We start from the raw sequence: 16,123 nt of genomic DNA, 5'->3' as shown, positions 1-16,123 counted from the left end.
AATGATGCTAACCATTATCTGCCACAAAACTTCAAAGCTGTAAAAACACCATATATTCAAAGCACAACAAAGCAAAGTGCAATAAAAACAAAGTATGTCTATATATTATTAATGAATAATTAGAAATTGAGATTTTTTTTAAAAAAAAGATCACTCTAAAAACTAAAAAGCACTGTTTAAAGAAATTTTAAAAACTACATAAATGGGCAGATAAAAAGTGTTGTTCATGGGTAAGAACAGTCAATATTAAGATACTAATTTCCCCCCAATTGACCTACACAATAAAAATCCCAGCAGACTTTTTGGTGGGAATCTAGAAATTCCATCATAAAAGCAGTATTCAGATCACTAGGAAACAATAGATTATATATTAATAACAGCAATTAAGGCAAATTTTAAAAATTAAATAATCTCACAAGAAATTAGGACTGTAAGAAAGCTGAGCACCAAAGAATTGATGCTTTTGAACTGTGGTGTTGGAGGAGGCTCTTGAGAGTCCCTTGGACTGCAAGGAGATCCAATCAGTCCATCCTAAAGGAAATCAGTCCTGAATATTTTTTGGAAGGACTGATGTTGAAACTCTAGTACTTTGGCCACCTGATGTGAAGAACTGACTCATTTGAGAAGACTCTGATGCTGGGAAAGCTAGAAGGCGGGAGGAGAAGGGGACTACAGAGGATGAGATGGTTGGATGGCATCACTGACTCAATGGACATGAGGCTGGTGATGGACAGGGAGGCCTGGCGTGCTGCAGTCTATGGGGTTGCAAAGAGTCGGATGCAACTGAGTCACCAAACTGAATTGAAGTATTCTTTAGGAGGAGGGGAAGACCTTACCCTTAACTAGAGGCCTGAAATATATACTATTAGACATATTTTTAAATAGAGCTATCATATGGCAAAAAAAAAAAAGGGAAGCCTCTGAGTTATCTTTACATCTTTTCTGTAACTTTAAAAATATTCCAGATAAAATTTCAGAATAAAAATGCACAGCAAGAAAATTTAAAGTCAATAATCAAATACTAGCTTTGGAAAAAATGTAATAAAAATATCTTAATAGCTACAATATGTAACATATAGCTATTATGATAACTATAATATATATATCTTTATTGCAATAAAGATATCTTTCAAACTGGCAATGAGAAAACAACTTAAAAAAACAGGCAAAAACATTAAAGTCAATTTAGATAACCACAAATTTAATACCACTATTTCCCTCCCCTAGTAAAAAGAATGCCACACAAGAAGATGTACAAATTCATTCATAGTCAGGGATATGAAAAATCAAGTAATAGATACTACTTTATACCAAAACCACTACTTTATACTTGCAAAAACCATGAAGCTCCTAATATCTATTGTGAAATACAGCAGAAAGGGGATTCATGTATTGTTAGTGGAATTGGAAATTATGACAGCCTTCTGGGGAAGGCAGTCTGATAATCCTATTAAAATTAAAAATACATATACTTTTAACGTGGCTATTTGATTTCTATGAATCCATCTGCATATTCCAAAGTACCAGGAAACAAGGGCTTATGGATGAGGCTGATTATTGCAGAGAGGAGAACAAAAGAGACACACAGTGAATACCCATGAATATGAAGCCAGCAGAGAGGGGCTGGGGCTTTATCCCTTGACTTGGACTGATTTCTATAAGATACTGAGAAAAATCACAATAATCCATACATATATGCACTATATGAGATTATATAAATGTGGAGAAAGCTATGCTATCATACATAACTTGGTCATTGAAGTGGTGATGTGGGAAGGTAATGTGGGAAGAGGGGCAGAGAAGAGAAACAGCGAGAAAGAAAAAAAAGAAAGGAAAAGGGGAAGAAGGGGAAAGAAAATCTTCTGTGCATATTTTATTTCAACTCTTTGGGACCCCATGGATTGTAGCCTGCCAGGCTTCTCTGCCCATGGAATTTTCCAAGCAAGAATACTGGAGTGGGTTACCATTTCCCTCTTCAACGGATCTCTCCAACCCAGGGATTGAACCTGAGGATCTTGCATCTTCAGCATTGGCAGGCAGATTCTTTACCATTAGTGCCACGTGGGAAACCCAAAAACTCTCAATAGCATTTGTCTCTAAAACATCAGTTCACACCTTACCTCTAAAGCAACAATGGTCTCTTTATTTAGCTGAATGTATTGCATTTTCCTTAAATGGAAAAACAAAAGGCCCCTGAAAATAAAAATGTCTGAGCTATACTGACCCTGGTGGCTCAGTTGGTAAAGAGTCTTCCTGCAATGCAGGAGACCTGGGTTCAATCTCTGGGTTGGGAAGAGTCCCCAGAGAAGGGAATGGCAGCCCACTCCAGTATTCTTGCCTGGAGAATTCCATGGACAGAGGAGCCTGGTGGGCTACATACAGTTCATGGGGTCACAAAGAGTTGGACACAACTAAGTGACTAACTTTTACACAGTTTATACTGACCCTGAGAAAAGATTTTCTGGTGATTGCCATACATCCTAGAAAAATTATGAATCAACCTATTTGGTGGTGGTGGTGGTGGTGGTTCAGTCACTAAGCTGTGTCCAACTCTTTGCGACCCCATGGACTGCAGCACAACAGACTTCCCTGTCTTTCACAATCTCTCCGAGTTTGCTCAAACTCATGCCCATTGAGTTGGTGATGCCATCCAACCATCTCATCCTCTGTTACCCCCTTGTCCTCCTGCCCCCAATCTTTCCCACCATCAGGGTCTTTCATAATGAGTCAGATCTTCTCATCAAGTGGCCAAAGTATTGGAGCTTCAGCTTCAGCATCAGTACTTCCAATGAATATCTAGGGTTGAATTCCTTTAGCATTGGCTGGTTTGATCTCCTTGCAGTCCAAGGGACTCTCAAGAGTGTTCTCCAGCACCACAATTTGAAAGTGTCGATTCTTGGGCACTCAGCCTTCTTGATGGCCCAGCTCTCACATCTATGACAAGACTGCTGGAAAAACCATAGCTTTGACTATACAGACCTTTGTTGCCTTGAGAACCCCATGAACCTATTTGGTTAACCTTGTTAAAAGGTTAACTGCCTTGTTAAAAGTTAACTGCCACTGTCTTGTTTCAAAATTTATTCTAGTGGTCAGCTTCATGAAGTGAGCCACCGACTCAGGTTTCAGTCCACACTCTCATGCCTTTACTGTCGTTCTGGCCTGTTGTAGCAGCCTCAAAGCCCTCTCCATAGATGGAGTACTTATTAAGCACACATAGGAAAAAGTAAAGACAGGATTCTTGCCCTCAAGAGCCTATAGTTTCTTTCTTTTAAAGGTTTCTGCTTTCTTAGTATTCTGAATTCAGAATCTGGAGGTACCTGGTACACATGGGGTTGTGAAATATCTAAGTTTTACCTTCTCCATGCAGGATAAAAGGTAGCAGAAACAGGTGCTCCAATATTATTAGGCAAGAAGTGGGAAGAAAAACAAGAAAATCAGGACTATGTTGGCACCAGACAACTGCTAATCTCCATGCTCCAGGATTAGTAAACTCTCAAAGGGGAATGAACATGCCATGCCATGCTGCTCATATATAAATGAAAAGGAACTGCTTACTAACCCTAAAAACATACCATGGGTCTCCATGGAATTGAAAAACAACTCAGAAGGTCCAGCCAGGTTTAATAGTAATTTCTACCAAACATTCACGGAAGACATAATTTCAGTCTTACATACTCTGATATTGAAGTTTATCCCAGGAGGTTAATTTAATACTTGGAGTCAAATTCACTATGTTAAAAACATTAAAGGAATAAACCACAATTGTATGATAGGTGGCCCTCCCCCCAAAATAGTAGCCAATAACATATTTCCCAAGGTAAAAACTCTTGGCAACTAAGAGTTAAGTAAGAATTTAATAAATCTGATAAATGATATCTATAATATCTATAATGAAGTGAAGTCGCTCAGTCATGTCCTACTCTTTGTGACCCCATGGACTGTAGCATACTGGGCTCCTCTGTCCATGGGATTCTCCAGGCAAGAATACTGGAGTGGGTTGCCATTTCCTTCTCCAGGGTAACTTCCTGACCCAGGGATCGAACCCGGGTCTCCCGCATTGGAGGCAGACGCTTTAACCTCTGAGCCACCAGGGAAGCCATTTTAATATCTATAATAGATATCTATAATCAGTTCAGTTCAGTTCAGTTCAGTCGCTCAGTCGTGTCCGACTCCTTGCAACCCCATGAATCACAGCACGCCAGGCCTCCCTGTCCATCACCAACTCCCGGAGTTCACTCAGATTCATGTCCATTGATTTAGTGATGCCATCCAGCCATCTCATCCTCTGTTGTCCCCTTCTTCTCCTGCCCCCAGTCCCTCCCAGCATCAAAGTCTTTTCCAATGAGTCAACTCTTCACATGAGGTGGCCAAAGTACTGGAGTTTCAGCTTTAGCATCAGTCCTTCCAAACAAATCCCAGGGTTGATCTCCTTCAGAATGGACTGGTTGGATCTCCTTGCAGTCCAAGGAACTCTCAAGAGTCTTCTCCAACACCACACTTCAAGAGCATCAATTCTTCGGCACTCAGCCTTCTTCACAGTCCAACTCTCACATCCATACATGACCACAGGAAAAACCATAGCCTTGACTAGACAGACCTTAGTCGGCAAAGAAATGTCTCTGCTTTTGAATATACTATCTAGGTTGCTCATAACCTTTCTTCCAAGGAGTAAGTGTCTTTTAATTTCATGGCTGTAATCACCATCTGCAGTGATTTTGGAGCCCCAAAAAATAAAGTCTGACACTGTTTCTACTGTTTCCCCATCTATTTCCCATGAAGTGATGGAACCAGATGCCATGATCTTTGTTTTCTGAATGTTGAGCTTTAAGCAAACTTTTTCACTCTCCTCTTTTACTTTCATCAAGAGGCTTTTTAGTTCCTCTTCACTTTCTGCCATAAGGGTGGTGTCATCTGCATATCTGAGGTTATTGATATTTCTCCCAGTAGATATCTATAATAGATATCTATAATATCTAGTCAAGGCTATGGTTTTTCCAGTGGTCATATATGGATGTGAGAGTTGGACTGTGAAGAAAGCTGAGCGCCAAAGAATTGATGCTCTTGAACTGTGGTGTTGGAGAAGACTCTTGAGTTCCTTGGACTGCAAGGAGATACAACCAGTCCATCCTGAAGATCAGCCCTGGGATTTCTTCGGAAGGACTGATGCTAAAGCTGAAACTCCAGTACTCTGGCCACCTCATGCGAAGAGTTGACTCACTGGAAAAGACCCTGATGCTGGGAGGGATTGGGGGCAGGAGGAGAAACAGAGGATGAGATGGCTGGATGGCATCGCTGACTCGATGGACGTGAGTCTGAGTGAACTCCGGGAGTTGGTGATGGACAGGGAGGCCTGGCATGCTGCGATTCATGGGGTTGCAAAGAGTCGGACACGACTGAGCAACTGAACTGAACTGAACTGAATATATGTATCTATATATTTATAAATGTAACTGAAACATAAATATCATAATGGTTGAAATATTGAAGGGGTTCCCTTTGAGATGGCCAGAAAGAGAAATATATGTGATGATCAAAAAGATCTGAATCCTTGTTCTGCCACTTACCAGCTATGAAATTCTGGGCAAAACACTTAATAACTCTGTATCTCAGTTTCCTCATCTGTAAAATGGGGATAATGAGCATCTCCTTCATAGGGTTGTTCCAAAGAGTAAGGAAAAATATTTTAGAAGTACATAGAAACTGTTTGACACTTTAAAGCACTGTAAAAGTGTTTTTCAAATAAAAAAATTCACAGATTATGATTGTGTATAAAGAAATCTCAAAGACTCTAGAGATAAAAAAAAGCAAAATCATTACAGAGAAATTAAGCTGTGGTTCTATACGCTAACAAACAGACTGCAAGGAGATCCAACCAGTCAATCTTTTTGTTTTTTTAATTTTACTTTACAATGCTGTATTGGTTTTGCCATACATCAACATGAATCCGCCACGGGTATACACGTGTTCCCAATCCTGAAGCCCCCTACCACTTCCCTCCCCATACCATCTCTCTGGGTCATCCCAGTGCACCAGCCCCAAGCATCCTGTATCCTGCATCGAACCTAGACTCAACCAATCAATCTTAAAGGAAATCAGTCCTGGATATTCACTGGAAGGATTGATGCTGAAGTTGAAACTCCTATACTCTGGCCACCTGATGAGAAGAACCAACTCATTGGAAAAGACCCTGATGCTGGGGAAAGATTGAAGGCGGGAGGAAAAGGGGATGACAGAGGATGAGATGCTTGGATGGCATCACTGACGTGATGGACATGAGTTTGAGTAGGCTCTGGGAGTTGGTGATGGACAGGGAAGCCTGGTGTGCTGAAGTCTATGGGGTCGCAAAGAGTTGGACATGACTGAACTGAACTGAACTGAAACAAACAGAAAATGGTATCTAAAAAAATTAAGTACCTGGGGTAAGATTTAAGAAAAGATGTGAAAGATCTCGAGGGATAATTATAGATTCAGTGCAATCCCAAGCAAAGCTGGTGGAATGCAACATGCTTATTCTCAAATGTTTACTCGAAAGTGCTAAAAATGGTCAAGACACTCTCCAAGGAAAACAAGGTGGCTAACAGATTTCCAGATATCAAACAAATTCCAACACTGATGTCTAAATTGTCCATTAACTCACCTGGGGAAAGATTTCTTTCTAGAATGCTCATCCAATAGGTCTGTCTTCATAGTTTGTCCCTCACTTTTCAAAACATCTTTGCACCAGTGTCACCTAAGAAGACTTCTTTCTAATTTGCCCTGGATAAAACAGCATACCCAATATTTCCAGTCACTTTCCCCCAACTTCATATTTTTATAACATCCATTATCTGACAATGTCTTAATGTATGTGTATATGTTTATTATTTATGCCACTCTCCTGACTACAAGCTGGCTGAAATCAGAGAATCTGGTTATTTGGTATAATGCTGTATCTCCAGATTTACTTTCTTCATTGAATGAATGAATAAATAAATTGAAGTCACAGACATTCTGACTGGCATAGGAAATGTAGTGACTCAATTTGAACTAAATGTATAAACTGCAAATTCCCCTTCATTATTTATCTGCTAAATAATGGCTACTAAAGTACTATAACTCTCCCCAGATACTATTTTGGGCTTCCAGAAACAACCAATACGTAAATAAAGGCTTTATACTTAAGGGAAATAAATGAAACAAGTCCATTAAAAGAGCCATATAAAACATAACTGAGAATCTTAACTGATTCTAAAATTGGCAAAATGACAGTAGTTTACGTACTTTGCTCATGTTACGTATGAATCAATAGCTCTGATGGTTTTCAACATTTATCTCATCCTTTGGTAATCTGTTTTTTTTTCTAACTGAAATATAGTCTACATGCAATATTATGTTTCAGGTGTACTGTATAGTGATTTGACATTTACATACACTACAAAATCATCACTGTGATGAACCTAGTAATGATCTCTCTCCATAGTTATAATAATATTGACCATATTCTTTATGATGTATATTACATCTCTGGGGTTTATTTATTTTACAACTGGAAGTTTGTCTCTCTTAATCCTCATCACCTGTTTTGCCCAAAGCACCCTTCTTCCTCCAAATCTGGCAACCACGCATTTGCTCTCTGTATCGATGCGTCTGTTTTCTTAGTCTTCACATACAAATGAGACCGTATTTGACTTACTTCACTTAGCATAATACTCTATATCAAGTTGTTGCAAATGGCACAATTTCATTTTTATGGCTAATATTCCATACAGACACACACGCAAGCACACACACACGTATATAGGTATCTACACCCAAATATGCACAGACACATATCCACATATCACACCTTCTCTATCCATTTAGCTACTAATGGACACTTAGGTTGCTTCCACATCTTGGCTATTGTAAATAATGCTGCTATGAACACAGCAGTGCATATATCTGAAAAGTGTTTTTGGTTCCTTCAGAGAAATATCCAGAAGTGGAATTGCTGGATCATTTGGTAATTCCATTTCCAATTTTTTGAGGGGCCTCCATACTGTTTTCCATTGTGGTTCTACCAATTTATATTCTCACCAACAGTACAGGAGGGTTCCCTTTTACCCACATCCTTGCCAATACTTACTTGTTTTTTGATAACAGCCATTCTGATAGGTGTGAGGTGATATCTCCTTGTGCTTCTAATTTGCATTTCCTTAATTATTAGTGATTTTGAGCATCTTTTCACATGCTTTTTGGCCAATCTTTTAAATGGAATTTTTTTTTATATTGGTAAGAAATTTGACTTGATATTTGATATTCAGTAGGCTGCCTTTTCACATGGTAGATGATTTCGTTCACTGTGCAAAAGTGAATGGGTTTGACTTGGGCTCCTTTAGAACTTCTCCCTCTGCTCTGGGACTTTGAGCATGTTGAGATTTCGCATGTGCCCTGTAGAAGCACCCCGTCCCACCCAGCCCCCCAGGTCTCAAAGGTAAGCCCAGTTTTTCAGAAAAGTAAGCTCAGTTTTTTAGCCTGTTTTTAAATCCCTGACCAGATGTCCTGGGGGCTCATCTTTCCAGTGCAGAACTCCCGGACGAGGAGCCCAGCATGGACTCAGACCCGCCTCGCTCCTTGGGGAGCCCTCTGCGTATGTGATGTTTTTCCCATTTGGGGCCAAGGACTTGGGGGTGCGAGTCTGGACTATACCAGTCTCTCCCACTCCTACGCATCTTGTTGTGGCTCCTCCTTTATATCTTTAGCTGTAGAGACTCTTTTCTGCTAGTCTTTAGGTGGTTTCCATAGATGGTTACTCTGTAGATAGTTGTAATTGTGGTGTACCTGTGGGAGGAGGTGATCCCGGAGTCTTTCTTCTCCATCATCATGAAGAACCTTTCCAAAATTTATATTTAACTAGAGAATATGCTATGGAAAATCTTTCATATTTACAAATTAACCTGATTTCTAGCAAAAGAATGAACTGTGTAAATTTAATATAAAAAGCTAATTTGTACATGTAAGAGAATTCAGGTAAACTGGTAGCACACACAATGACCAGTAGGGTATGTGATCGTAATCAGTGTATTCTCTCACTACGATGTGATTTTCCCCACAGGCCTTAAAAAAAGCAAAGTATAAAGGGTCTTTAAAAGAGTCTAATGAATTAAGTGAAAAAGTGAAAGTATTAGTCACTCAATCGTGTCCGACTCTTTATGACCCCATTGACTGTAGCCCACCAGGCTCGTCTATCCATGGAATTCTCCAGGCAAGAATACTGGAGGTGATGAGTTAAGGCCTGTCTTAATTCTGGAGTATTCTCTCATGCTATGGTAGCCCAAGGTTGAGCTCCAGAGGAATCTGACTTGGTCCTTAATTAACCCAAGTTTGAAGGAACTTCAGAAGTCAATTGAAAGGTTTAGACCATTTTTAAAGTGAGACTGAGATGGTACTGGCTGGGTACAACCAGGAGAGGGGACGGAATGAGCTGCACACACAGGCCTCCTGACACAGCACTGCTTTTGCTGTATTCCTCCTAAGATCATTTAGCTTTCCATTTCATCTTTAGTTTTTTATGAAATGTCAAGAAGGCAGTCAACATATTCATACATATTACTTTCATGACGTATTAACTATGTAACAGGAAAACAGAAAAACCATCTATGTATTTTATAGAGGTTGTAAGAATACAAAGTGTTTTGCTGCAATTATTAGCTTGAATTTAACTGACTGTAGTTTCATAACCTAATGTTGCCAGAGTAGGATCTCTTAAAAGTTAAGATCTTTTTACTTTTCAGATGAGGATTTATAATGCTTCTCTCTTCATAATTTAGTAACAGACCTATTTACTTTCCAACAAATCTACTTTAAAAAAAAAAAATGAAATTCTGTGGATGAAGAAAGCAGCTTCTTTCTGAAGGCAGGCAGGTCTTTCACATGAAGAAAGGATACTTTCAAACACTGTTTGTTGAGAACTTCAGCAGATGCCTCCCTCTGGGCTGAGACAAGAATGTAGAATCCTCTCAGTGGCTTGCAATATTTATGAATTTACCACACGGCAAATGAATGTTCCTGTTCTTATAAAAACGCCTGTGCACAAACCATACAGCAGTGATACATTAGTATTTACATTTATTTCATGTATGCAGTTTACACACTCACTATTGAACAAAACTGGAATGCAGACAAATATACAAATACCATAATAAGCATTATCAAATAAAATAACTGGCACTAGTGTTATAAGCATATTAATGGGCCTGGTGAGAAAAGTGATGAAAGAAGACTGCAGCCCATGGCATTTTTCCTTTTATCAAAAGAAAACGCTTAGTAGCACCATAATGGTAATACTCAATAGAAACATATAAGATGGAATATTTTAACTGCTGATCACTGAGGTGAGCCTGTTTTATTTAAGTGAATTATACTGGAAGTTAACAGTACAGGCAATATTTTGGCCAACTTTTGTTTATGTCAGTTGAATATGTTCCATAAACAAAAGCAAAGGAAAATAAAGCCAGCCATACACGGACCCCTCCTTAGTACTTGGTACAAACTCTGCGCCATGCTTTGATTTCATGATTGGAGAAGATATGTGCTAAAAACTGAGGTTATTATGTAAAATTGTTCACTAAAGCCTGAGTGTGTCTTTGGTAGGCTAATACTTTTTCAGCATTGTTACTGTAATTATACTGATGTTTCTCTATCCTGTATTTTTCTACATAATCCAAGGTGACTAAGGAGGACATTATAGAAAACAATACAGCAAAACTCTCAAGCACGTAGGCCCTTAAATCCAGTCTATTCCCAAGGCACCAAGGATCAATGGGGTGCAAAGTTCCCCTTGGGAAAGGTGACTTTTTGTAATACTTATAAACTAATGGAATTTTATTTCGCAGCTTTGTATATCTTATTTGGTGCTGTCAGCATACTTAATTACCTACTTTTACACTTGTCTTCTAAGATGGCAACAATATACAAGCTAAATAGAGTACCAGGTATTTCTATTTCAAAGTTGTGCAAAACTGCCACAATCTTGCTCAAGGTGTCTAAGTTCCACATGGTAGCAAATGGGCTGCGTTAAGCTGTATATATCCACACTGCATATGAAGAAGAAATGAAATTTATGCCCAGTTATGAACAGAAATGTTACAAAGAATATCATATACTGAGAATAACCTGCAAGGTTCTTTAAACAGTATCCCTTAGTGGTTTCAATAAAATGTCACTAACCACTTATCCCTAAGCCTCAAGTTCTCTTCGTAAGAATGCGTAGAACTGCATTAGTACTTTATATTGATTATAAATTAAGCCAAATTTCTATCTAAATACACAAGTACGTGCTTCAAGCACTGATTTGTGGCAAACACACAAAACATAATTCTCTTAGGAATTATTGTCCTTACGATAATGCACTTTTAAAGCTTTCATTTCATAGTTTGGTAATTAAGATCCACATGAAACACAATGCTTTGCTGAACACCGAAAACGTTATCTGCATTATGCTTATGTAACCCGGCCTTTGCTGGCAACTTGAAACTTAAAACAGCCATCTGTAATTCAGCCAGCTCCAAACAAGGTTTTTCAAGTGGTAATTATTTTGCAGCATTTATAGGTCTATATATCAGTCTGAATTGCAACTTGTAATTCCACTGTCTGATGTGAGTGGTTGTTATTTGTTTCTTTTAGTGCACTGCCAAAATATAAATCAACACTGGGTTTTATTCCACTGTTACCATGTTCTTCTGCAATATGATTCAACTGTGGAACTTCTGAACATGAAGCAGTTTGGGTAAGCACAGAAATGCTACACTGATGGGGGGAATTTTCCAGTCGGTCATTTTCTACCTCAGGAAGAATGTTAACAGTAGCAAAGCGGGCGTGATAATCAGTGGAACCATGACTACAAGAAGTTTTCATGCTTTCTAGGTCAGAACAACTAAATTCAGAAAAGTGACTCGAGTGGGAATCTGCTACGGACGGCATACTGTCACTGAGGGATGGAGCCTCAAATTCACTTGAGTTCGTGCTCTGTTGTTCTAACAACTGTGCATCCATGTCCTCTCGGGTCTCATTTATCTTCATGTTACTCTTTTTCCTCAGTTTACCACTTTTTGATTTCTTTCCTGCTGTTGCTTCTTTGGACCACTTGGTGGCGCTGGATTTACCTTCAGGCAAGCCACTGGAGGAACCCCCAGGATGGCTTCGGGTGGCACTGCCATCCTCCACACTGCTGCTTCCACTGTTGTGCCTGAACTTGGATGGCTTTGATTCAATATCTACTTGAACCTCCATACTGTTGCCTTCTCTGGAACATAAGTGAAACAAATATAAGTTTCTGACTTCCTTTTTTTTTTTTAAATTAAATACAAATGTATCAAAGGGGGAGGATTTCTGGGTGAAATGTTAAAGACTGTATAAAAGCATCAGAACAAATTAATGCAGGATACATCCTACTCATGGAAAAAAGCTGCTCGAAATAAGAGAACTGTCTTTATAACAATGCTTCAATTAGGGGAAAAAAGAAAAAACCAAAAGCAACTACGCTCACTTCTTACACTGTTCCAGGTACTATGCTACCTTCTCCATTTTTTTCCCACAACAGTTGTATTGAGAGAGAATTTGCATATCATAAATTCATCTGTTTAAAGTATACAATTCAGTGGTTTGTAGTATATTCACAGTTGTCCAATCATCACCACGATCGAACTCAAGAACATTTTCATTGTCCGCCAAAGAAGCCCTGTACCATTAGCAGCCAGTACCCATTCTCCCCCTCTCCTCAACCCTGAGCAACCACTAATCTCCTTTCTGTCTCTATGGATCTGCCTGTTCTGGACATCTCTCACCACTTACATTTTTCAGAGAACCTAACAGAAGAGATAACAATTATTCACCTGAATTCTGACTTCCCTGGTGGCTCAGACAGTAAAGCATCTGCCTATAGTACGGGAGACCCAGGTTCAATCCCTGGGAAGGGAAAATCTCCTGGAGAAGGAAATGGCAACCCACTCCAGTATTCTTGCCTGGAAAATCCCATGGATGGAGGAGCCTGGTAGGCTACAGTCCATGGGGTCACAAAAAGTCAGACACGACTGAGCAACTTCACTTTCACTTTCTGCTTAATGATAGGGATACAAATTAATCTAAAAATACTTTTGACTCTACAAAAACTTTTTCCTTACTTGTCCAGTGGGATATAGGAATTCAGAATGGATCCTGCCATTGCCTTGGTGCTGGCATTGTCACTAACTGTCCCCAAGCTGACTGTGCCGGACTCTCCACTTAGACTGTACCGTTCTTTCTGTACATCTGCTTGTACTTCCAACCTTAAAGAGTGGGGTATCAGAAAAAGACAAAAATTATACATAATATCAGCACTACTATGAGAATGCTTATCTTCAAATAACTGAGTAACAAGAAGCTAATTTAGAGACAACTATAAACATTATTTTTTTCAGTTTCCTTTTATTTGATTATTCAAATTCTACTGCAGTACACTGAATAGTACCAGTCACCCGAATAAAACGGGAAAATTAGCTGTCTGCCAAGTAAGGTAGTTACAGAGTAACACAAACAGAATAGAAAGGATTTTAACTTAAACATGCTCCATTATTCTCACTTAGGGTGCGGCACTCTGCTTCCCCTATTTCAGTGCAAAACACCAAATCTGAATACATTAAAAACCATTCTAAGATCAATGAATCAAAAAATTCTGGGCATCTGTATATTAAAAACGGTTCTAAATTTAACACTTGACTCCTTAAAAAATAATAATATATACCACTATAACTTAAGAGTTTGTGTTTAAAAGTACACTACCTAAAAGTAACTATAAATGATTTATCTTTTAATTCATGTATTTTCCCCTACATTAAAAAAAACCCTAAAGCTAATAAAAGTGAATTACAGAAAAAACAAGAGAAGATAAAAATGCTTAACTTATCCTACTTATCTACGTAGCTTTTGGTAAAAGACTTTGTGAGAATTAAATACCCATTAATACAGAAAAGGGCCCAGGCAGACTCTTTTGGCCTCAGCCCATGCACTTCAGACATCCTGACACCACCCGTCCCCTCAGGCTTCAGCCAGTGTCTCACTTCCGAACATCCAGCTGTGGCTGCCCCCCACAGATGTAACTACAGGCTCAATCACTGCCTTTACAGTGTTCACCAGAGAAGCTCCAGCACTGACTCGTAAAATCTGACAAGTGTAGTGAACAAAAAATGGCATAATGTTATCCCTAAGATTTGGTTTTTACCTCATCAGATCTCCTCATTCACTGTTTACCACTAAATTTCATTTTCTGAAACCTTAAAACTTACTTGAAACCTTACTGTTTTCAACCCTGACGCAGTAGGATTATATGTAATCATCGTGCTTTGTGTTTGAAATTCTCAGCTAACCAGTTCACAGGTAAAGCAAAATGAAACCGCGCGCAGTTTCCTCACCTGTTGAAGCAGGTCCCCATGGCGCTTCCCGACAGACTCCCTGTGATGCTGGCCCCGGCGAGCGCCATGGTGCTGGCCGTCTCACTCAGGTTGTCCCGGATGGCTCCTATCCGCTCCATGTGGCTCCCGCTCGCACTCAGACTGCCAGTCAAGCCTCCGACACTTCCCTCCCCTATGCTGGGGTTGTGCCTTGCTTCTGCTACCGAAGTTGTGTCTAAATGCAAATGTTTCAAAGAAATTAGTGTGATTATTAATTTCCCTCTCCTTAAGAGTCTGTCGTGATTTTCAGATAGGATCCATTTTCATATAAAGCGTACAACATACACAGGAATAGAAAAAATGTCTGGAGTCAGGGACATACAACTATGGGCTAACAGTAAAGGAAAACACCTCACAGAGCGAAGCTGGATTAAGGACTGGGCCTCAGTTTTAAATGGTCGCTACAGGCATATCTTGGAGGAACTGTGGGTTTGGTTCCAGACCATGGTAATAAAGCAAATAACACAATAAAGTGAATCAGGAAGTTCTGGTCCTCCTAGTGCACATAAAAGTTATGTTTATACTATACTATGGTCAAGTGTGCAATAGCATTGTGTCTAAAAATTGTATATACCATTGATTTAAAAAATTCTTTATGGCTAAAAATTGCTAACCATCATCTGACAAGTCAGGATTGCCACAAACTTTCTTCAATCTGTAAAAATATGTAATGAGCTACAAAGTGCAATAAAATGAAGTACGCCTGCACTTTAGAAGAAAATCTAAAAGACTGAAGAATTCTATAAAGAACCTAATTGTTGAAAAATTTAGCTGATTTTGGAGGAAAATTATGTGATGGTTTTCAGTAAGGGTGTCTTGAGGTCAGTAAGAATGGGTCAAAAGTTGACTTCTGAATATATTCCATAATTCCAATTGTCTATAAGTTATTATGAGGTCTGATACCATTATATTCCAATCTTTTAGTACTTTTTCACATGCTTTATACTGGAGAATTTACTTATTTGCTCTAATATTTGAGCTCCTATTATATAATCCAACTCTGTTTCTAAGTGCTGGGACACAGTGAATCAAAGAGACAAATATCTTGCCCTCAAAAGGCTTATGCTCCAACTGGGGAGAGCAATAAATACAATTATATGGTGACAAATGCTATGAGGAAAAATAAATCAGAATAAAGAGGAGTGAGTAAAAGGCAGAGAGAGTGATGAGGAGTGCATGCGTCTGTGTGTGTGTGAGCCTGCATGCCTGTTTGCTGTTTTATATAGTGTAATGAGAGAAGCCCTCTCTGAAAAGGAAGTGAAGGAGTGAGCCATGGAATTATCTGGGGGAAGGGTAATCCAGGCAGAGGAAACTTCAAGTTTAAAAGCCTAGAGGTGGAAGTATGTTTGGCATCTCAGCATCAAGGACAGGAGGTATAAAACAGAGTGACAAGGGAAGAGTTCAAAGATGTAGCTCAGGAAACACCACAGGTGGACTTATGGGCCATGGTAGGGGCTGTGGATTCTATTCCCTCACCCCTGGTACAGTCAGAAGCACTGAGAGAATAGTGGACATAAGTTAGACCTAACTAATGGATCATGTAAGAGGCTACTACTATAACACAGGCAAGAAGAGAGTAGTTTGTACTAGTGGAACAGAGATGGTGAGAAATGGCTGAATTATGGCTAAACATTGAAGGAACCAGGAGAATCTGCTGATGAAAAGGGGAGTGTAATCTT

At 39.3% G+C, this 16,123-nt stretch overlaps 1 protein-coding gene across 2 annotated transcripts in view; it reads right to left on the bottom strand.

Annotated features, from left to right (window-relative positions):
• Window positions 1-10,069: 10,069 nt before the first annotated feature.
• RNF19A (ring finger protein 19A, RBR E3 ubiquitin protein ligase) overlaps window positions 10,070-16,123 on the bottom strand; it is a 52,445-nt gene continuing 46,391 nt past the window's right edge. For both annotated transcript variants that reach the window (XM_027973176.2, XM_042254437.2), the window contains exons 8-10: window positions 14,406-14,619; window positions 13,140-13,283; window positions 10,070-12,262 (exon numbers count right to left, since the gene is read on the bottom strand). In XM_027973176.2, the coding sequence (XP_027828977.1) occupies window positions 11,572-12,262; window positions 13,140-13,283; window positions 14,406-14,619 (1,049 nt within the window). In that variant the 3' untranslated portion in view covers window positions 10,070-11,571. The remainder of the gene's footprint in view (window positions 12,263-13,139; window positions 13,284-14,405; window positions 14,620-16,123) is intronic.

Source organism: Ovis aries, chromosome 9 (genome assembly GCF_016772045.2).
Source record: "Ovis aries strain OAR_USU_Benz2616 breed Rambouillet chromosome 9, ARS-UI_Ramb_v3.0, whole genome shotgun sequence".
In the NCBI taxonomy this organism is placed as follows: Eukaryota; Metazoa; Chordata; class Mammalia; order Artiodactyla; family Bovidae; genus Ovis; species Ovis aries.
This window is presented reverse-complemented; position numbering and strand designations above follow the sequence as displayed.